This window comes from Abramis brama, assembly GCF_963993115.1.
Source record: "Abramis brama genome assembly, chromosome: 21".
In the NCBI taxonomy this organism is placed as follows: domain Eukaryota; kingdom Metazoa; phylum Chordata; class Actinopteri; order Cypriniformes; family Leuciscidae; genus Abramis; species Abramis brama.
This window is the reverse complement of record NC_139983.1, coordinates 4,629,668-4,653,152: the sequence shown is the minus strand read 5'-3', so window position 1 is coordinate 4,653,152 and position 23,485 is coordinate 4,629,668. Positions and strand designations below refer to the sequence as shown.

Genomic DNA, 23,485 nt, shown 5'->3' with positions numbered 1-23,485 from the left:
CTTACATTATCCCAGATGTTTCCAATAATGTTTAAATCCAGAGAAATACGCAATTTTAATCAGTACACGGGCCGCCATTGCGTCGCCTTTCAATGACATTATACGCGCGTTACCCTTGATTTCCGGTTATATTTTGCAGAAACCATGGAAAAAACAAAGACAATTTAATATATTATATGTTTTATTAGACAAGGGAACAACTGTTTGTATACATTCATCAACAGAAAACTGATTGTTATACAGCTCAACACAGTTAGTCTTATTGTTTGAATTGCTTGTTTTCTTGATTTTCCGCAAGTACCGTGTTTTTACCGTGCCTCAGAGAAAAACACTATTTTGTCAAGTGGCTAACATAACATAATCAGACACAGCTTTATTTTTAGTAACAGTAATGCAGCATTATCTCTGTCATACAATATGTTTTAAAATGAATTGCATGCCATTTAGCAACACAAGTCATCCAGCATTTATTAATATGATATTGTAATATCGATCTAGCTTTACTGCAGTGTGCAACAAGTGTCTCATAGCAGTCGCCGAGCAAACGCACAGAGCAACGTTATAACATCATTTTAAACATACAAATGTAAATGATAAAACAGCGCTGCGTTACCCAACTCACGCTTGACCGGAAGAATCTGAAGAGGTGTCTGCGACATAATAAAAGCTCCACTGCTCTCGAGCCGTGTGTCTCGCTCGTCTCTCATTAGCAATCGCTCCTGTGGCCTCGTTCCACTCCCACAGCACTCGGCCCTGCTCTGCTTCATACCACAGTGACGTTAATAATCTCATCCATGAATATTGTTTCTGCCTGAGTCCCGTCGGATTCTTTTCCACCGGCTGTGAGGTGAAGACAACAACTCCCATTATTCCGCGCTCAATCTCGTCAAACTCTACCTTTGTTTTGAATAGGCGACCTTTAGCGGTGAAAAACTACATATTGTGCCTTTAAGTAAAGACAAACCTTTGGAAATGCATGCACCCTTCCTCTTAATTATATATGGCATAACCTAACCTGCTCTCTCTCTCTCTCTCTCTCTCTCTCTCTCTCTCTCTCTCTCTTTCTCTCTCTCTCTCAAGTGCTCTAAAAGCTGTGGCTCGGGGCTGCGGGAACGGCAGGTGATCTGTTCAGACAGACAGAGAAACCTGTACAGGGTAGAGGAGTGCCAGGCCAAACCCAAACCTCCCACCGTTGAAAGCTGCAACGCTCAGCCTTGTTACAGGCCTCAGGGTACACAACACCTCCCCATATCCCATATGCCCCTCAGCACATTCATTTTTGACCTTTTATATGCTCCCAAGATCTCCACTCATGATAACAGACACATATTTACTTAACTATCTAAATGGGGACATTGCATAGACTTCTATTGTTTTATATATACAGGTAGTTATAAATACTATAACCTAACCCTAACAGAAAACTTTCTGCATTTTTACAATTTAAGAAAAGAAAACTTAAAACAAACAAACAAACAAACCTGTTTTTACAAATGAGGGCATCCCCAAAAGGATGTTTTTGAAGATTTTGTCAGGTTTAACTCACTTCTGGGTACATAAGTAGGTAAATTACTGCATAACCATCTAACACATGATGCATGATCATCTCAAAAAATGTTTACTGACTTATTTAGAGTTTTATGTTTCTCACAGAATTATTTCTGAAAGACCATGTGACACTGACACTGGAGTTAATGGTGTTGAAAATTTAGCTTTGCATCACAGGAGTAAATTACATTTTAAAATATATTAAAATAGATAGCAGTTATTTTAAATTATTTTAAATCATTTCACAATATTACTGTTTTTACTATATTTTTGATCAAATAAATGCAGCAAAAGAGACTTCTTTTAAAATCATTAAAAAATCGTATTTATTCCTAACTTTTGACAACTAGTGTAGAGATGTACAGAACTCTAAAGTGATTAAATGGGTTTGATCCAGATTATTTATTAAGACTCTCTCTCTCTCTCTTTCGCTCTCTCTCTCTCTCTCTCTCTCTCTCTCTCTCTCTCTCATATATTGGTATGAGCAGAGGTGCCCAGCATGCAGGACCCGACAGGTTATGATAACACCATTCAGGGCTTCCTGCCGTATGTCCTTGAGGATCCCTCACTAGGTTTGTTTCTGAAATAGTTAGCATCTTTCCATCCATACATGACATGCTTTTTTCTCATTGTAAGGCTGATCTTGATCTGGGGCCGTATAAAACTTCTCAAAAATGCTCTTGAGAATAGGATTAAGCTTTGACCTAAGTGTCAAAAAATTCTTAGTTAAAAGTAGGACTTGTTTAAGAGTAGGAGCTATTTATAAAGCAGCTAAAAGCAACTTTCACCAAAGTCTAAGACTGACTCTTAGGTCTTAGACTCCTGGGAACTTGCTCCAGGGAAGCTTGCAATCCTCATAAAAGTCTGCCATACAGTAGTGGTCAAAAGTGTTGACCAGCCTTGGAAAATTGATGTTCACACTTTATAAAATATTTTATAACAAATGTGTTAAAGATTTTGTAAGCAGATTGTGCAGACATAATTTTTGGCTAGGATGTCATACAAAGAAATTATGAACACACGCAAAAAAACAAACAATTAAATGTTAATAATCTCAATAGGTTTTCCCACCATCACAATTACTACAAAGTATAAACTTTTCTTCTCTCCATTTGACAAATCTGATCAAATTTGTTTAGGATCCTGTAATAAGGTGTTTAAAAGATGACATTCAAGTGACCCATACATTTTATCAGACACTTTCTGTTTTTATGAAGAAGCTCTTTGTCTGCAGGAAATATTTAATAAGGTCCTTGTTATTTTTTATTATCCAACACAACAGAAACTCATCAAAACAATCCAGTCCACAGTCCTCATGGCACAACTCTCACCCTTCACTGTAGCCAGACTCAATATGGCTGCTGTCCTGATGGAAGTACCCCAGCTAGTGGACCTCAGCGCCAAGGCTGTCCCCAGGACCAAGGCGTAGCATCCTGCACATGGAGCAGGTACAAATGGACTCGGATGAGTTTATTACAGACACTAATTGAGAAACATTTATATGTCTGAAGCAAAACAATCTGCTGGTTTCTCAATATAATCCCAATCCTATACAATACAATATTTGTGGCACAATGCTTATTGTCCTACATGGAATAATGTGACTTTAGTATCTTACAACTATGTGTTTTACCAGAAATGTAATGCAAATGCATATCAACACTTCTTTCAGGTACGGCTGTTGTCATGATGGTGTGACCATTGCCCAAGGCCCTGACAAGGGGGGCTGTCCAGATTCCTGGCCACACTGGTCTCCAGCAGTGAGTATTCCATTTGCTGGTATCACATTTGGCTGGAATGATCCAGAACAGTGTTCCAGCTGCTGTTCCTGTCCAGTTTTTGCCTGTTCCATTTTGTTTCCATTTAGCAAGTGTACTAAGAAGCTCCTTCAGTTTTCATTACAGTTAGCATTATGTGTCCTCAATAGTCAGTGGTGGATGATGGTAGAGGTAACGTATTCGGCTCGGCTCTCACAGAGTGCAGTCCTAACTCACTTGCCTGCTCTTTGTGAAATTAACTCAAACTCAAACTTTATTTATAAAGCACTTTCAAAACCACAAGGTAAACCAAAGTGCTGTTTATAGCAAAGGAAACAATTACACAAAACATTACATAAAAGACCAAACTAAAAACAACCAGCCAAATCAGTATACCCAACATAAAACTTATTTAAATGTTAATAAATGTCTTAAGACTGCTTTTAAAAACATCAACTGAGTCAGCAGATTCAATTGTAAGGTCCTCAATTGGCCCAACGACCGTCTCCAATGGTGTGGCTGAAAGTTGCCTGTGCATTCTGTCTTTTGAAAGAAATTTCAAAGTAATTTTATTCCCATTAAACTTTGATCTGATCACAAACTCAAATTTACGTTGAAACGCTAATTGATTTTTGGCCATTTATTACACGGTTTCTGTGGAATATTTGATTCTGATTGGTTAATCGCGCCATCTAGCGGTATGTTATTCCCAGACAAGACAGTCCTGATCACCCTGTCAGGGTTTATTTTGAGATAACAACCGGCTGGATGTGCATTATCCCTTACTTACTGTATATAACCATTTATTTAGACATTTGATTATTCTATTTAACTCTTGACGTAACGTAATCTACTAAAGTTAATAATTTTAAAGTAAGTCACAATAAGTCACTACAGAATCGCGCTGAGCCTTTTGCAACATTTCTTTAAATACTCAGACAAAGACAAAACAAAACATCCTCCAAATGAGGGAATTAACTAATTAACATTTATCAAGGTCCCAGACCTGGGTAGATTACACCTTACTGAGTACAGAAGGTAATTAGCATGATAGACCTTGGAAAAGGGCTCATCCTTCACAGTAAGCAAAGTAGATCTAAACTTTTAAAACCTTGAGTACCATTTGGGTTACTAATATGGGGATAAGACCAGTGTACCACGTGCACTGAGACACTTCAAATGATACCAAACATGTATAGTGCTATATGGTAATTGTTCACATTAAACCATATAGATTTTTGGGTGAGTTTCAGTTGATCAGGGTGATCTCAGTATGTGGAAAAAAGAGAGGTAAGAGAGATTGAAGGGAAAGAAATGCAGATAAGACAATACTGAGGTGTGATCTACTCAGTGTGATTACGTCTCGGCTGAGAATGCTAATTTTGCTAGAGAGAGTTAAAATGTTAATTTCCAGAAAAGTCCTTTGTTTTCTCAGAGAATAGCCCTCTCCGAGTCCAGACAGCTCAGTGCCAGCATTACACAATCTTCAATGGCAACCCGTTTCACAGTCTAGGAGCTGCAACAGAAAAACCACAATCACCATTGCATATCAGACAAAATCAAGGAACAGTAAAACAGAACAGGTCTGGTGAATAAACAGACTTTAGAGGTTTATAAAAAAAAAAACTAATTTCACAAAATAATAAATGCTGTAAAATATACGAACGAAATGACACACAATCCTGTTTCTGATATACACATTTTTATGACGTTGTTATCCCAGCATTCTCCAGACAATAGTAAGGTGCATCCATGTCTATGCTTCCCAACATCTCTCTCCCAGTGAGAGACACATTCAACACGAGACTCATGGGTTGGACTCTATGGAGGGAGAGTTGGAGCCTGAGCAATGGACTGAGGACCTTGACAATAGGGGCCCAGTGAATCAGAGTCACTACACACTTCAAGGCAGGTGTGTTGGAAGTAAATTCTGCAGGAAGGTGGCCTTTCAGAAGCAGGATTGGAAACCCCTGCTCCAGATCATCATATTGCATTGAAAGGTCATGGGTAAACCTTTTCCGGAATATCCCCTGCAGGCCCATACAGGAAGTGGTCCCAATGATCTGCCATCAGAAAACCATCAAGGTGTAAATTCAGTGGAGTAATGCAAAACTGTACACTCTCCCATTTGGAGTGAAACTAAATAATATGCCACCGAACTACTGAGATCAAACCCCCAGAGAACACTTTGGAGGCAGTGCAGCAAGGGAACATGACCTCCCAGATGGACATGGCCCATGAGCAGGGGGATGACATACGCCTTTGGAAGAGAAGTTGGCTGGCAGACAGTGGCTTTAAAGAAAGCAAGCAGATTGCCTGTATGCCAAACAGATCAGCACCAAACCAAAAAACCTACCCCTTAAGTTGGTTTCAAATATGTTCTCACCACATTATTTTTGACCCTTTAAGTTCATGAATAGATTGGCCTACTGATTTTTAATGTCCAGCAGTCTGTGAGTGAGCTTAGTTTCCTACCTATGTTCCTCGAGGTCTTGCACTCCCTGGCTGTAATTATTTTTGTTAGTAAATATTTTTTGTACATATTCTGGAGGCTGTCCACTGTTTGGGGATTTTGAGGAAGTAGATCATGTTGACTTGACAGTCTTGCTCTTAGATTGCGTAGTGTAGAGTTTCTAAGATCTAAGAGCTTTCTTTCTTTATTAAAGATTATTTTGGGAAAGTGAATTGGCACTACTTTATGGATCTATTGCTTGGAAACCATTTTTGTGGAACTGTGAGTTACTTTTGTTACCGGGTTACATTTATTATTCAGACTTTATGATATGCTGTTTACATTTGAATTTGAATTTGGACACATACCCTCTGAAAGATATTCCCTAATGTCTTGCCCTGTCTTTGTCTGTCTGTTTCTTTTGTTTCTTGTATTTTATCTACAAAGTCAGATACCATACCATCTGCACCCACAGACTGCCATACATCCACCTATGGTTGCTGCTATGATGGTGTGACGGCAGCTGGTGGTACTCATGGGGAGGGGTGCTTGAACACCCCCACCAATAGTAAGTCACAATATAGACAAAGTAATCATCTCTCTTTCATTTTAAAATTGTAATTAATTTAAAAAAATATACAAGGGCGGATTAGAACCAAGAACCTTAGAACAAAAATTCTACCACCAGACTTTTAGGACACACGGACATTAAATGAGGATCTATGTATTTTTTTCAATTTTCAAAGGCTCTCGGTACTAACAATATATTGGGTTACAATAGATGTAAGGATGAAACTATCACATTAAACATGAGTTCTATGTCGATAAATTAAACTCGATGTACTATTGATACCCCCCCCCCCCCACACACACACACACTCCTGTCCCACCCACTTTTTAAAATAAAGTTACGCCAGTGGTTGAAGTCAAGACCAGCTCAGTTGAGTCTGAGGCAAGATCAAGACCAGAACAAAGGAAAGTCCAAGACCAACACCATAAAAATATGAGCAAGACCAAGACATTGAAATACTCAAAGCCAAGGAACTCTTCTGGTCTTGGTCCTGACTTGGACTTGAATGACCTGGTTGGACCTCAACACTGGTGTTTGAGAAAAGTTACTGACCTATCAAACTTTTTTAGAACAGATTATTGTCATATTGCATATGTCTTTTACCCCTCTGCCCCTCAGCACAGCGTTCTCTGTCTTGTGACCTACCCCATATGGTTGGGCCATGCGATCAGTGGACTTCCCGTTACTACTATGACCGCTCTGCCTCACAATGCATGCACTTCTGGTATGGTGGCTGCCATGGCAACAGCAACAACTTCGCTTCGGAGGAGGAATGCCAGAAGATGTGCCTGAGATCGGAGCTAAGCCAGCGGGACCAGGCGCATGTCTTGCAGCACAGTGGACGTCGCTTCCCTGCACGTATCAATCTCAGTTCTAGCGGTGCGACCCATGGGCACCGGGCTCACCGACTGGCCCACAGTGCCATGCAGCAGAGCAGCCCCGCTGCCAGGTAAGATTATCCAACTTGCCCTGGATCACTCTACTCCTCTCCCAAGCCCAATCCCAAGCCCCTGCAAGTTCTCTTTTGCTGTCTGCCCTTCACGCCCTGCTGATGAGCCAAGAGAGGAGCCCGCAGGACATGCACAGAGACTTACATAGGCGTGATAAATGCATATGCTTTTTTAGTGAGCATTGCTTCACTAACAGCAGTTCAGCATATGTACACACAGGATCCAAAATTAACTTCAATCTGCCAGTGGTGAGTGAGAATATCGTAAATATTCTTGATGGTCATGAAGCTGTATTTTTAATAAAAAATAGACTTTTGTCCTCAATTGTATCACACGCACCATCATATACAGCAGGGATGGGCAACTTCGGTCCTGGAGGGCCACTGTCCTACAGAGTTTAGCTTCAACCCTAATCAAACACACCTGAACAAGCTAATCAAGGTCCTCAGGATTACTAGAAAATTACAGGCAGGTGATTTTTCCAGGGTTGGAGCTAAACTCTGTAGGACAGTGGCCCTCCAGGACCGAAGTTGCCCATCCCTGATATACAAGCTAGATTGGTCTATTAGTAAAAAGGCATATTTTTTTATTTGGTGGCTTAATGTGAGGAATATTCCATATATGTGGCATCATTTGGAGTAGTGGAGATAAAGAAAAACTTGAAGCATCCTAGATAAATGTATGACAATTAAACTTCAATATTTGTATGTCTTTGATTGGAATCACTCGCAACCAGCGAGTATTATACTATCATTCATAAAGTTCGACTTTAACCAGGTGTGATGTTAAGTTCCTAAAAAGTTACTGGCCAACTAGAAAGTTTTTATTACCAGAGTTAATTTTGGACCCTATGTACACACTCATAACATTATCTAAAACACATTTGTTTGGCAATTCTAATGCAGTGTAATGCCATTTGATGTATTATGACTTGCCTCACGCTTCTTAATCATACTAATCTACTGCATCAACATACGCTCTCCCAATAGAAGTTGACAGCCCTCACTGTGATGTGTTGGACAATGCTGTGCTTTCGGGACTGGTTTATTTGCCCTGACTCAGACTGTTAACCTCCTTTCTCTGATGCTTTTAGTTTTGTTTAGTTACTTTTAGTTTACCTCCCCTTCCCATCCCCAGGTCTGTGTGTGGTACATGATTTCATTAGTGTGATTAATAAAATCTGCTGTGGGGTCCCAGTCATCCTTGACTATCTCTCTGTGTCTCTCCCAAATCCTGCCCTTACAAATTAGCTGTGTGTTGATACAAGTAGACTGTAAATGTGTGAAACAGAATGTTGTAGAGTAGAACACCTCACCTTTAAGGCCCTGATATACTCACGATGGAGTTCTTTTTGGTTCTTTGCTTAGGGGTAAAAAGCTTGAAATACCTACTGCACACTTTCCTCTCAAAATTACAAAATAAACAAACAAAAATGACATTGGTGAGAAAACAGCAGTTAAGAAAGCATCTGATCATAGCGATGTGGATTTGTTTGCACCAGCTCTGCAATTCAGCTCTCCAGTAAAGTCACATCACGTTTATTACAGGGCACTTTATATAATAGACTGCTTTAAAGCAGCAGCTTTACAGTATAAAATCAGTGTTGTTTTTAATTAGTATTACAACTTATTTTTCTACTATAAAACAGCTCTCCAGTGTGCTCATGTTTTTACTTGCATCTGACCTTGACGGACTGAACAGAAGAAATTAACTGGAGAAGATTTACACCTCAAAGAAGGCGGAGTCTCAGAGCCACACCCACCTATTATGTGTTTACCAGCCAGAGTGAACTTTTCCAGAGAGTTCCCATTGGCAAGCTATTTTGAACTCCTGAAACAAACTCAAAACGAACTTCATTTTGGCCTGATTTTGTTCGAAATTACGTCATGCAAGTTGCAAGTATATTGGGGCCTTTATGCTTGCTGTGATTTCGCCAAGTGTTCATGGATCAACATCCTTGTTGGTCCTGGAACAAAATTCCAATCAACCAATCAGATTTAGGGGTGACGTTGGGGCCTGATCATCTTGCTCATCAACCAAATAATTTCCTCTGAATGTTCCAGGGCCAACAATACATGTTGAACTGTTGACTGCATTTTATTTATTTCCCCATCCTAATGCTAAAACCAAGTCCTAAATATAATAAAGCATCAAGTAATAAAGTACATTTCTTCCATGTTACAAGTAATTCTAGACGTCATGTTTACGTCCATGAAGAGCACTTCCGCAAGGCAACACCATTGATTTTATTTCACAAAGGCTGTAGTCAAATGGTTCAAACAATGACTGTGAGGAAGTAATTTTGTTGTTTCTGACCATCTTATCCTGAGAGTCTAAAACTTGATGCAACTTACTAAAGACCTTACCCCGGCTTTTAAAACCTTAATTTTCTCGTCTGTTTGTATTTTTATGCATTTTTTTAAAAACATACAACAATAAGCAGTATAAATGAAACAAGGCACGAAAATGCAATATTGAACTGTTTTGCCACAAAAAAATAATAATTTTGCTGTCGCTTTCTCTGCATAACTGAAACGTTTTTACTGCGCCTAACTGAGAGTAAGGACAGAAGATTTAGGGGCCATTTACACAACACTGTTTTCAACTAAAAACTGATTTTTTTTTAATGAATTTTGGCCGTTCATTTACATAACAATGGTGTTTTGGGGGCCTGAAAACGCAAACTTTTGAAACGGGTTTCAAAGGGCATGTTTTTGAAAATTATACCAGTAATTATACCATGTAAACTACAAAAACATGAATTATTGAAAACAGTGACTTCATGCATATGTGTATTATGTGTTCAGTCTATAGGCACTTAGTGTTTCTTTACAAAGTGACATTGCCAACTACTGGCCGGGCAGCAGAATTCAGCGTTTTTAATAGTTTTCGCAGATCTGTGTGAATGGGGTGAATGGTTAACTTTTAGGTTTTGATCCTTTCCGTCTGTATAGGTTGGAAACTGTTTGAGTTCTCCAGCCTCTTTCTTTGGTCTCGTTTGATTGAATTGTCAGCATGTTGGGCTGGTGTTGTTCTTTTGGGATCCTGTATTCCAGCTGTAGCCCGGTCATGGCTGATCTTTATGCTTGCTGTGGTGACTGCAACAAATGCTTTGCTGTTCCCAATAGTACAGCATAAAGTCATATGTTCTCTTCTTTCTTTCTTTCTTTCTTTCTTACTTTCTTTCTTTCTTTTTGTTTCTTTTTTTCTTTCTTTCTGCATGTCTATCTGTCTCTACCCCATCCCTTCTGTCTCTGTTCCCTCCATTCTCTGTTTCTGTACCTGTGTCTATTTCCTCTTGCTCTCTGTACTCATTTACTTCAGTTGGACAGCTGTAGGTGTGAGTATAGACAAGACGGATCCCTCCACGGTGGAGGGGCTGGTTGGTCAGCAGGTAGTATTGCCCTGCAGGGTGACCCCACGGCCCTCCTCCACTGTGGTTGTCGAGTGGAGACGCGACGGTGTCCTAGTTGACCTCGCCAGGTGAGTACCTGCATCATTTGATATTTAAGCAGCTTATAAACACTTTATCACTATAAAAAATTAAATAACCTGTTAAACATGAAAGTATTGTGCAATCATTTAAGATAATTTCTGCTTAAATAGAACCTTTTTGCATATGTCATATACAGTGCTGTGTAGTAATTAATTACATGTAATCTGGATTACATAATCAGGTCCCAAAAATTAAGTAATTGTAACCAGATTATATTAGTTTTTAAAATGCCTAATCAGATCACAGTTACTTTTTTATTGATTACATTATTATATTTTGATATATAGCTGTGAAATACTATGTCTTCATCATATCCAGTGACCTTCACTATTGTTTCTGAAAATCTGGACAAAAAATATTTAAAACCTGGAAGACCTTGGCCGTTTATTGCCATTGCTTCCCAAACTTGAACTCCCCAATTTTTTTGTCAGCCGAACCCGTTTGATCTAAGATATTTACTTTAAGTACCGCTGAGATACTAATATTATCGAGGTTACTTTCAGGGCAAATGAGCCCTGCGTATGCGCTGAGGTTTTGTTTGGAAAATTTTTTAGGTTACAACTTGTAATCATGGTTCCCTGAAAAGGGAACGAGACGCTGTGTTGGAAGTTTATGGTGCTATGGGAACGCCTCTGCGTGATTGCGTCTTGACTCTTGAGGCACATGTGAAATCACATGTGTACCTAGTCCAAACAATGAAAGCTTCTGATAGGACGAAACAAGGCAATCACAGGCACGTCGGAAGTATGGCAGGGTGACGCAGTATCTCATTCCCTCTTCAGGGAACCATGGTCACAGTCATAACCTGAGATGTTCCCTTTCAAGGAAGTTTACGATGCTATGGGAACATTTATACCCACTCCGCTGTACTGACAAGTGCCTGTCTTGTGTGAAATCAAGCAAGCACAACTAAGACAGAAACATCTGGGACCTGGGAACCCTGTGGACATACACATCTAATGTCCTGACTGGGCAAAGCAGATTCAACTTCTCCTAGTCTGACGTCCGAAAGGCAAGCCTGCAGAATGCCTGCAACACAGTAGATCTTGCCACATTAGTGGGGACATTGGGAACATAACCTTGTCTAGGGTGAAGGAAGGCCTTCACCATGCCTGGTGCAAACTCCAAACACAGAGGGATACCGACAAGGCTTGCAAGTCTCCTATTCTCTTAAGAGACGTGATAGCAAGAGGAAACAAAGTTTTCAGAGTCAGACATTTTTCTGGAACCTTTTCAATAGGCTCAAAGGGAGCTGCTGATAAGCCTTCCAAGACCATGGCCAAATCCCAGGCCGGCAGCCTCTTGTAAGTTGTAGGCTTCAGCCTCAAAATACCACAGATGAAACGAGATACCAATTGGTCTCTCCCCAAAGACACACCACCCAAAGCAGTGTGGTAAGCATCATACACCTTTAAAGGCGAGGGGGATAACCCTGCAGAGAACCGTTCCTGCAGGAACTCCATCACTGTACCAACCGGGCAGTTAACTAGGTCCAGCTGACGATTCCCGCACCATGACGTTAATACTTTCCACTTCAGGGCATACAGTTTCCTCGTGTATGGAGCTCTGGAGTGAAGAATGATCACAACAATCTTGGTTAAGAAATATGATTTGGGCCCCCTCAGAGGCCAACTCTGGGTGAGGGTGCAGGATGTGAAGTGTTCTTGTTCCATAACCAGAGCCTGCTCAGGGCCCTCCATAGTGGGCAGGACCCCATTGGAATGGAGTGGACGAGAGCCGAATTGAACCTCCTCAAAGGTTGTGAGTCTCCCAGTGCCACTGCGTTTCCGGACAGACACTGGGATACCGTGTAAGCCTTCCCTACCAAATCTGAAGTTATTCTGACCTGCTTGGATGGAAGGCTCAGGGCCTTATGGGACGATGCTGTATCAGGGGAGAGATAGCTCGCAAGCTTCTGCTTCCACCTGTGTTCTTTCAACCCCAGGATATAAGAAAAGTTTGAAACCTGGGGGCCGAAGACATGGGATGAGAATGGTTTCCTCCATGATCTCGACACGTCTGTGTGGAGGTCGAGAAAAAATGTCAGGCCCAGACGAATGTCCTGTCTCTTGGCCGGCCAAACAATGCTGAGTCTGGCCACGGCACGAGTGACAGCCTCTACCAACTCCTCATAAATAGGAGATTGAGGTGACGAGTCCTCTAAATCTCCTGGCTCGATGCTCAGAACATCAACCTGGTAGAAGGAAGATAGCTGAAGCACCGGGCCCTCACTCTGGGTGGCAGAAACAGCAGAGCTGCTTCCAAACCCAGAGAGAAGAATGCTGGACCTCACGGGTGAAGGCAGAGAAAAGGCAGAGCCCGTCTCTAACCCCTCTACGAGGTCCATCTGCGAACCCCATGATCTCAACAGCGCTGTGCCTCAGCAGAAGCGGGAGCCCCCTCAAGAGCTAGCTGTGCATGCGCCATTCCCAAACAAACTACACATCATGTGTATACCTGACGATTAGAGGTCTACATGGGTCCAAAAACCCGAAGAGACCCATAATGTTCTACACGGAACCGACCCAGGAAGACACAGACCCGACTGGACCCAATTGTCACATATTCCACACTAAATTGCTATTAACAAGTCAATAAACCAGTTGTAAACTGGTAAACAAAAGCAGTGCTGACTGACTGTTCTCCAAGTCCAATGAACTCGGGTATTCCACACAATCTTAAACAGACCCGGGACCTGAAGTAATAGATTGGGACCCGACCCGGACCAGCTGACCATTTAAAATATAGACCCGAACCCATACAGGTCCCAGGGTCGGATCCCGGGTCCTCGGGTCTCGGGTTGCTCCGTGTAGACCTCTATGTACATGCTCATGTAGTGAGGTCAGGGAGTAACACACGATTTAAATGACTGTTTACTCGCCATTTTTAATATATATAGTGCTCTTTGGACAGACAATACTAAATATGATAGACAGTTTCACACTTCAGAGCTTAAGGCACAGAAGCTGACTTTGTTTGGTCTGGGTGTGCTTTATAGATTCCTGGTCATGACATCAACTGCCTATGACACTCCTTCATGCCATTGGACACGTGCTTCAAGACGCAATCATATAGAGGCGTTCCCATAGTTTCAAAAATTCAGACGCAGTGTGAGTTCCCTTGAAAGGGAACATGTAATGCGCATATAATCGAATATGAGAGTAAGATTACAATGTTTATATAAACAAAACTTTCAGAATCTGCAATCAGATTGGATTCATTCGGATTGAAGACTGTAGCTCAACTACACACAAACCTGTAGTAGCTTGCTTAAAACTGTGCATTGATAATTTAGGCATCAGCAGCAGTCAGATGGCTCTCTGTTGGTGGGTCCCATCACATTGCAGGACTCTGGATGGTTTTTGTGTGTGGCCACAAAAGACCGTGAGAGAGATCACCGCTACATTTACCTGTCTGTCTCAGGTTAGCTCTATCCTATCTGTTTATTTACTTACTAATCATTTATAGTTCATTTGATGCTTGCAACCTTCACTATAACTATTAGTCGCAGGGTTAATGATTTAAACAAACCCTTGAACTATTAATCATTAATGGTGAGAGTGCTATTACTTTTTCTTAGCTTTTTTCTTACTGGATAACATTTTACCTGGTGTCTGATAGTATAATAGATAATAATATCTTTTGACTTGGGCCAGTGAGACCCACCTAGCAACCACCCACAATACAACAACACAAAAGATATTTTTCTTCTTACACAAGGAATATTTTCTTTAACTACCAATTACAGGAACATCCCAGAATGGTGCAGGAATATCAGAGGTGGATTCTTCACAATCTTTCACATCACATTCATCTTCCAGGTACAAGACATCAATCATTCAATTACACACTGTTGGTGCTGTTGTAAACTTTTCTTTCATCGACGCAAGACCAGGAGACGTTGGGATCACGTTCAAGCAAAGTTATTCTTTATTGAGAACTCCGTACGTGGCTGCAGTACTTCCAACATAATCTGACTAAGGGAACTTTACATGGTTTCTTTATAGGCATTTCAGTGGGCTGTCCTTAAAGGTGCTGAACTTACACACAGCCTTAGAGATGACTACTGAATCTAATCATCTAAAGACAATAGAGGCAATTACCCCCAACTGAGATAATGGTACCCCCCAAATTGTATAAACAACGCATGGTCACGAGAACTAAGACTAGGTAAACATTCACACATAGTTCAACTCTTAGTAAAAGGATTAAAGACTAACAAAACCCCTTCAAAGGAAACTGTTAAATCTAATCAGTAAATGGATGCCCTCATGTTCACCTTGAATGCCCAATACAGTATAGTTCACCTTAGTTTTTTATGTGATGTTATGTAAGGAAGTAGGATCAGCAGGTCTAAAACATATTCTTAAATTTGTAACCCTTCAGTGCAATTATGCAGCACATATTCTCAATCATACTTGCATTATTCATCATGGCCCTTGTTTGTTTTTTTTCAGGTTCAACATTGACCATTCGCCACTGGTTGAGGCTCGAGCGGGTCAGACAGCCAAACTGCAGTGCACAGTGCTGCCGGTCTCTGCCATGCACGCGGTCACCATTCACTGGAGCAGAGCTGGACAGCCACTCAACTCACTGAGGTATCTTCATCTTCATTTCTGTTCAAAGCCTTCTAAAGCAGTATCCTACCCTCTTTATGGAACATTATAAGTGAATGACTTGGAATGCTAAAATTATGCAGCTGCTCTCTGTGTCATACAAATAGCAAAGTGCACAAGAGACTCTGTTCATAATCGGCTCTAATAGATTCCGCTGTTATTATATTAATTAGCTTAAAAACTACAAAGAACACCCAAATATTTTTAAAAAAAAAACAACAACAAAAAACAACACTGCAATAATTTGCATTTCAATTAGTGCCATTAGTATAGTGTTAAGAGTTTTTGTTAATACCTTTAATTAGTTAATTGATTAATTGAATTTATTGAATTAATTAATTGAATTTATATTTTCTGTTTTCTTTTCAATTTAAGTAACATTTTTAGTAATTTTGTTGTGTTTTGTCATTTTTATAATTTTTTTATTCAAACTCTAGTTTTTATTTAGTTTTAGTTAACTTAGTTTTAAAGGGGTGGTTGAATATGATAAGATAATAACCCTGATAATTTGTGGTATTCAAGGAAATACATTATCAACTTTTATCACTGCAGTGCATTCTGGGATTTCCTTCTCTGTGGTGACTTATTATTCTGTGACATCTAATGAGACATTGAGTGTTGTCTCCTAATACAGGCATTCTCAACACTCTGATGGCACGTTATTGATTAACCAGCTGACGTCAGATGATTCAGGGGTTTACACCTGCACAGTCACGGACACCCAGAAGTCTGAAGAACGTCAAATCCAACTTAGGGTTTTTGGTGTGTTTTATATTCTCTATTTTTGTGTATTTGAATAATAAGCACCATAATAGAGTGCGGATCGGGCCGAATTTTTTTGTCCGAGCCCGGCCCACGTCCGACAGAGCAGTAACCGAACCCGACCCGAGCCCGACAGGCATAAAGATATTTATGTCCGAGCCCGACCTGAGTCCGACAGTTAAAATCCCATTTTTTTCTCATACTAATGACACATGTACGTTTGTTTGTGTGGAAAACCCGCTTTTATTAAGCAACTGTAGGAAGGCATTCGGAAATGTCAGCAGGATGAGTGCATCAGCGCGCAAGGAGCAACAAGCGCACTTAACGCAGGCGCGCATGCACGTGTTTCGTTGTCACGGCTACATAAACAAATTTCCGCACACAGGAAGACAGATGTTATGGTAATATTTTACATGTATTTTAATCACAAAAACGAACGTTTGCATCAAGTGAAAGCATCAGGCACATTGGCTACCAACATAATAAGCTGGTTTAAATTTAAAATGTTCAATGCCTTATCGCGCTGATGTGACCGAGCCCGACCCGAACCCGAACATAATTTGTAAATATCTGTCCGAACCCGGCCCGGCCCGGGGTTTGTTGTGGTTTGTTTGCTGGGCCAAAATTGCATGGTTTTATGTCAACTTGGCTATAAAATAATAATTATTATTATCATTAAAAACATATTTTTGTTATTATTACATAATGTTAATATTGTTATTATGTATGTTATTATTTTGTTATTATTATTATCATTACTTTTAGTATTTAAGAAAACGAATCAAAATAATTTTATTTTACATTACAAATGTAAAATTACAAGTCTTAATGTCTTTGTTTTCAAACATTAAACCATTAAACTTTTATTTTGAGGGAAAACCGCAGGAGCCCTTAAAGCTTCTCTTTTGTTGATAAGCGCTTCTCATTACAAGTATGTAATGTTTGGTGCATGTTTTGTTCCCAAATTTTCCCACATTAAATCGACTCAAACTGTGAAACTGTGACTCAAAAGCATTTACTGTGAAACGAGACACTGAAAACATTGGCGGATCATGAGCTGCTTGTGTGTAAATGAAGTGCTGCGCTTCACTCTGAAAAACGCAGCGCATGTATTTATTCAGTTAGATCGCAACTTCTTCGATTTAATAAACGCACTAATGCATTTTGATCAATGACGCAGCCCTTCAACATACTCTCAGTTTCCGGTCTCTGCAGTGTGCTTGTAATGTTTTCCTGTTTCTTTAGGGGACCTCAGGATCACTAAAGCCCCCACAGACGCCAATGTGCCGCAGGGCAGCACTGCTCAACTGCCCTGTGTAGTAACAGGAGAAAATGTGAAGGTTGGCTGGTCAAGGTCAGTTCAGAGAACACGGTTTGTATTTAAGTGTGAATAAAGCCTACATTGTACATCCAACATGACAGTGCCTCATCTCTCTGGACAGGAATGGTGTGCCAGTGCGACCCGACGGACTTCGTGTGCACGTGTCGGCAGACGGGACGCTCATACTAAATAATGTCCAGTCAATGGATGAGGGGACGTACACCTGCAATGCTTACACTGGGACGTACTCCGTCAGTGCAGCGGCTGAAGTACGACTGGCCAAATCCCCTCAACAAGGTCTGTGAAGTGAGGAGAACGAGAGATGACAAAAGCCGCGTTTCCATTACAGATTTGCGCAATACTTGCGCGATATTTTCTAAATGTCGATAAAAAACTACTGCGAAATAACGGCATTTCCATTAACCGATGTTATGCGACTAAACGTCTTTTTTTCCTCTCACGATAAGTCATTCCAAAAATTATGCCGACGGATGTTGGTAGGTTTACGTATATCTCAGCCGCCGCTCTAGCCATTATTAATGGAAAGAGACGTAGGCGTGTTATCCAAGCTTTAATGGCAAGGAAAGACCCTTATACTTGGAGCGGCACATATGAGGAGTTTCTCCCTCATTTCTGCTTCAAGGTCTTGATAAATTGTGGCATTTCTTTGAGGTTTAGAATCCAGTATTCCAGTAATACTTTTGTCTTTTATGAGTTTAATGAAGAACTCTGTCTCGTCTTCTGTCCAAACACACCGCGTCATCTACATCAGGTGACCTGCAAATGCCCAAAAACTGTTTCCATTGCAGTTTTGCGAAATATTCCTTTTTCGAATTGCCTGAAAAACCACCTCATGTAAGCGTAAAAACTTTTTTGCGATACATGGGAGTTTTTGTGTTACTGACGTGTTTCCATTGGGCTTATTTTCAATTCGCAATTTCAATTTCGCAATTTAAAGGGTAATGGAAACGCGGCTAAAGAAAAGCTGCTCTGCAAGTTGCAGAGTAGCCATAATAAACAGTTGCTATGCGGACATCCTCATCTTATGATCACCTATACTTGTGAATGCATTTTAATTGGTTAGATTTTGTGTCTCACTCTCTCTGTAGACTTGGACGGGAGTCAGGGCTTGCCAGCGGACTGTGTGGATCAGCCTGAGTTGGCGAACTGTAAGCTGATAGTGTACGCGCGACTGTGCTCCAGCCAGTATTACTCCAGTTTCTGCTGCTCCAGCTGTGCCACATACGCCAGGGACAAAGACAGACCTAGGCAAATCAGATAGGTCATGTGCAATGAATCCAGCAGCCTCATTGGTCGATTCAAACTCACCTCATGATTTAACATCAGCATCACCGGCTCAGATCAACACTGACCTCAGATCTGCAGCTAGTGTCAGACTGAACTTCACTAAGTCAAACTGATGCATTCAGTATTCCAGCCTCATTCAGATCAGAGTTTATTTATCTTTGTAATATACAGTATCTCTGTGTCCATTTTATTGTGTAACTTTTTTTTTTCAAGAATAAATGAATGTTCAGGATTATTAACACTGTAAACACAGAGATATCAGTCTCTGGTTTTATGTAGTGGATTAAAATATACTAGCAGTTGGAAGAAAACTGATAACATACTTTAATAAGAAACCCTTTCATGTACTTTAAATGTGTAGATTGTAGAGATGCACCGAAATTTAGGCAACCGAAAATATTTAGATGAAAATTAGTTTTAAACATGTCAGCTGTGAGAACACTGTGCTGTTTTCTGTTGATCCTTGAACAAAATTTCACCAAACATTATTTGTTGCCCGTCTCCCATCCAATAATCACAGTAAGCTCTGTGCTATGTTACTTGTGATATGAAACAAAGTCTGATCTTTCAAATTCTGTCAAATTTATCATGAAATTCAAACAATAAATGTGGTTTTGGTGCTTTTAAATGTAATGCTGTAGCGCCTCAGTTCAAGCGGCACGTGAACCGATCATCTCTTCCTCTTTACTATTAGTTACAGCACCAAATAAATATGAATAAAGGAGTGTTGAAAGATACAGTCCAACTTTAATCAAGACAACAAAACAGCTTGTAAACATTATGTCACGGAATGTCACATTTACCTCAGAAAAGCCATTCAATGACCATAAAATCGATAGTCACTTTGTAAAAAATAAAGAATAAATCAATTAATTAATTAATAAAGAATTAAAAATAATTCTAGAGGACCATTTTAATAAATATATTCACTATATTAAATATTCTTCTTTATATTTTATATTCTGTATATTTTTATGTATATATCCTGATATATTTTCATTACAGCCACCATTTAAATGTTTATATTTTAACAATGAATTGGAGTAGGCTATAAACATTAATTATATCAATAAAAAAGTTTATATAAAACTGCCATGACAAACTGCAATTTAAATGTTTATATACAACTCAGTTTATATGTGAGTGTTAATTGTTCAATAAATTTGATTGATTAATTAATTGACTAATAGACAAATTTGAATTTTGGTTTTAAAACTTTAATTTCAGTTTCTGTGTTTCGGTAAAAAATTATTTCGATGCATCTCTAGTTTGATTTTTGTAAGTAAAGATGAATAGATTTTTGTAAGGAAAATGTGAGTTTAAATTTCTGCTTAAATATTAATGCCAAAGTGATCATGACACATAAACCTGTAGGCCTAAAAACATGAAGGATGTCTCGACAGAAAGCTGGGATTGGTTGGGTTTCCTGTGCAGCTGTTCTCATTACATCCGTTGATAGCTCATTTACTTGTTTGTTTTGATAATTTTGCTATTTAATACCCATGATAACTCTGTTGATTGAAGAAATAAACATTTAGACATTGTAAATACAAAATGTTTGTGGGCATGATTATATGTAGATACAGTACAATACTCGCACTGAAAAAAAATGAGTCTGCCAAGACCCTGTAAAACCCGTGGTTGTAAAATTACAACATCACTTTTAGCTCTTCCAAAAACACATCTGCAATTTTTTTGTTAATTTTTTATTTATTTTTAAAGACCACATTTACACACTGGATATCTCAACATTGAAGTAAGTAAAACCCCAGAAATATATATATTTTTTTCTGATTGTTAGAATGTCTAGTTTATGTAAATCATTTGTTATTGTGGAATGCATGCATCAAATTAGATTTTTAGCTTGTTATGTCTTTGTTGTAATTTTACAGCGTTGGGAGAGAATGGTAGTGAAAATAGCATGTGCATCTTGCACATTACATGGAGACATTGCACTTCTCAAATGTTCACATATAGGAGTGTAAGGACCATCCATTGGCCCAACGACGGAATCCAACGGCCTGGCGAAGGTTTAATGCGTGTATGTCTTTTCAGCGCTCCAGTGAAGTTCACTTAATTTATTGGAACTTAGTTTTAGTATTACTTTAGCTCTATGCGTAATCTGACTCCAATTTCAAATGATAATCAAATTTAGATCGTATTTCTGATTAGAAAATAATCATAAATATTGATTATGAATTAATTTAGATCTTTGATTATTCTGATTATCCCATACTTTCAATTATTCGTTCATTACGGACCTAGTGTCGCTTTGAGACGTCACGTCGCGACTGCGGCTCACGATCACAAACTAGCCAGTCCTGAAATAGTCAGAGGGTGCAGTGCAAGTATTTTACCCGATGCAGTCGCGCACTACAGACCCATAGGTGTAATTTATTATAATATTTGCAGCGTACAACATGCTAAGTCAGGAGATAGTCAGAAATCAGAAGGTCTTCCTAAGATGTGCCCCATGGTCCATTCATAGTGCCTTCAGTTTGATCTATTCTGGACAAAGTTTGCGGAAACACCAGACTACACATTAATCTACTGGAAATAATGATTTCAGAAGAATGCAGAATAAATCAAGGTTAACATTTATTTGTCAGGTAAAAATGTTTCATGCCAATTACAGAAGTAAATTATTAAAAGCCAATTCAAAAAATATATGACATCATTTACTCAAAGACGACTATAAAAGTAAGTAATGTTTTCCTGACAGAGACACACAGTAATGTGTCAGGGTTTTCCAACAGGAAAATACTGACATGCATTACTGTGTGGGGGATGATCTTGGTAAAAGATTCCCAAAGGTTGCTCTGTTCCCTCACCTTAAATACCAGATCAGAACAGAAGGGGGTTAAACAAATGTTGTTTAGAGTTGGTTGGGCCAATCCATGTACCCCACGGGGGTAGCACCTGGTTTCAGGAGATATCGTAAACAGATATCAGCCAGAGAGGAGAACAGGATTTCCCTAAGTTCTCAATCTTTTTCATTAAACCAATGACTGCAATGAAATTAAGACCATTTTACCAATCGCCCTGCGCCCTTTAAAATGACACCAAACATCAAAAGGAAAAACAACATATTCACAAGATATACCATATGTGATATATATGACTTTTCAGTGACTTGAGGAGGGAGAAGAGGAGGGAGAGGGGGATGCAGAGATAAGGAAGAAGGACAGTTTGGGCAGGACAGTGTCCTGTGCTCTCTCTTTGCTATCTTCTGTCCATTGTGCATTTTGTTTTAACAGGAAAATCAGTTCTTACAAGAGAAATACTTACAGAAATATAATGTATTTGATGATTCGCAATTTCTAAATGTGTCATTTGTTATAATTTTCAGTTTAGATCAGATTTGAATCATTCTAAATGAATAAATTATTTCTGGTTGCAGTGTTTTAAGTCCTTTCAGTACCAGTGTTAGAAATTGTTCCTGTATGTTAGCAGTAAAATATATTTAACTGTTTTTTTTATTGTTTTTTTTAAATCTGGGCTTTGTTTGTTTGCCCAAATATCTGCTTGTTGCAAGGCAGACAGTGTTTGTGGATTGCTTTGGAGGATGGTTATTCAAGGACAGGTGTGAGTGTTCAGACATATAGGGGGTGTATGGTCCATTGTTCAGGGGCAGGTGTTGTTGTTCTGGAATGAGGGGATGTAAGAGGTCTGGGGGTTTGTATATTCCTTTTAGAATTGTGTGACTTCAGTGGAATGTATCGCACAAATAGGATTCATTTACATTTAAATTATTTATACTTGAACATACTCTAACTCTTACAACTATTATTTTCGTTTCAGAATGACACTCAGTAAGAGGTTCCTACAGCGTGTATGATGTTATTGCTGCTGTCCAAAATGAAGAGAGGGATGTTGAAATGGAATCGGACACCAGTGATTAGAGTGATGAGGAGAGAAAAGTGAGTCATTCAGAGAGAAATAAGAGCACAACTATGTGGATGAGATGATGATTCCTTTCAAGGGGGAATTCAGTGGCTTTAAAGGATTAGTTCACCTCAAAATGAAAATTAACTCACCCCAATGCCATCCAAGAAATTAAGTTTTTTGAGGAAAACATTTCAGGATTTTTCTCTAAACAATGGATTTCAATGGCAACCAGAATGTTGAAATTCAAATCAATGTCGTTTCAAAGGGCTCTGCACGATCCCAGCTGAGGAATAGGGTCTTATCTGGCGAAATCAACGCTCCGCCCTCACTCTCACAGAGTGCACTTTTTTTTTTAAATTGATTGCAGTACGACAAGAGGCTTGTTAAAATAAAGTAAATACAATCTCCTCAGTCCTCCGAAGATCCCGAAAAAAATGTCCGTTGGTGCTTCAGTGACTACTTCGCTCAGAGAACCTGTCAATCACAGCTGTCAATCATGATGTTACACCACCATTTTTATAGCATCGCATAACTAACTAAAAACCAATTTTTGAAACAGACACTTGAATTTACTTCAGTGTGATAAAAACGACAGCAAATGAAAGAAACCACCTTTGGAAAAAAGATATTTGAAGTGTAATTTAATTGTTCAGTTGGTCTCCCGTCCCGTTGAATAACACGGGGAGGCGGGGCTTATGACCTATACTAGGACCAGTCACCGGGGGGCGATCGAGACGTTTTGGCTTCACTTTCAGGGCTTGTGCGGCACGCTTGGTTCAAACCACATTCGTCATTACGTTGTGCGTCAAGTTCAAG

General features: G+C 39.5%; 1 protein-coding gene across 2 annotated transcripts in view; it reads left to right on the top strand.

Moving 5' to 3' along the window:
* The window catches only part of paplna (papilin a, proteoglycan-like sulfated glycoprotein), a 55,584-nt gene extending 35,955 nt beyond the window's left edge, over nucleotides 1-19,629 (top strand). For both annotated transcript variants that reach the window (XM_084096964.1, XM_084096965.1), the window contains exons 14-27: nucleotides 1,081-1,231; nucleotides 2,037-2,120; nucleotides 2,831-2,996; nucleotides 3,221-3,308; nucleotides 6,205-6,325; nucleotides 6,947-7,277; nucleotides 10,603-10,761; nucleotides 14,070-14,197; nucleotides 14,523-14,595; nucleotides 15,232-15,372; nucleotides 16,025-16,152; nucleotides 17,398-17,506; nucleotides 17,595-17,770; nucleotides 18,583-19,629. In XM_084096964.1, the coding sequence (XP_083953090.1) occupies nucleotides 1,081-1,231; nucleotides 2,037-2,120; nucleotides 2,831-2,996; nucleotides 3,221-3,308; nucleotides 6,205-6,325; nucleotides 6,947-7,277; nucleotides 10,603-10,761; nucleotides 14,070-14,197; nucleotides 14,523-14,595; nucleotides 15,232-15,372; nucleotides 16,025-16,152; nucleotides 17,398-17,506; nucleotides 17,595-17,770; nucleotides 18,583-18,755 (2,028 nt within the window). In that variant the 3' untranslated portion in view covers nucleotides 18,756-19,629. The remainder of the gene's footprint in view (nucleotides 1-1,080; nucleotides 1,232-2,036; nucleotides 2,121-2,830; nucleotides 2,997-3,220; nucleotides 3,309-6,204; nucleotides 6,326-6,946; nucleotides 7,278-10,602; nucleotides 10,762-14,069; nucleotides 14,198-14,522; nucleotides 14,596-15,231; nucleotides 15,373-16,024; nucleotides 16,153-17,397; nucleotides 17,507-17,594; nucleotides 17,771-18,582) is intronic.
* The last annotated feature ends 3,856 nt before the right edge of the window (nucleotides 19,630-23,485 follow it).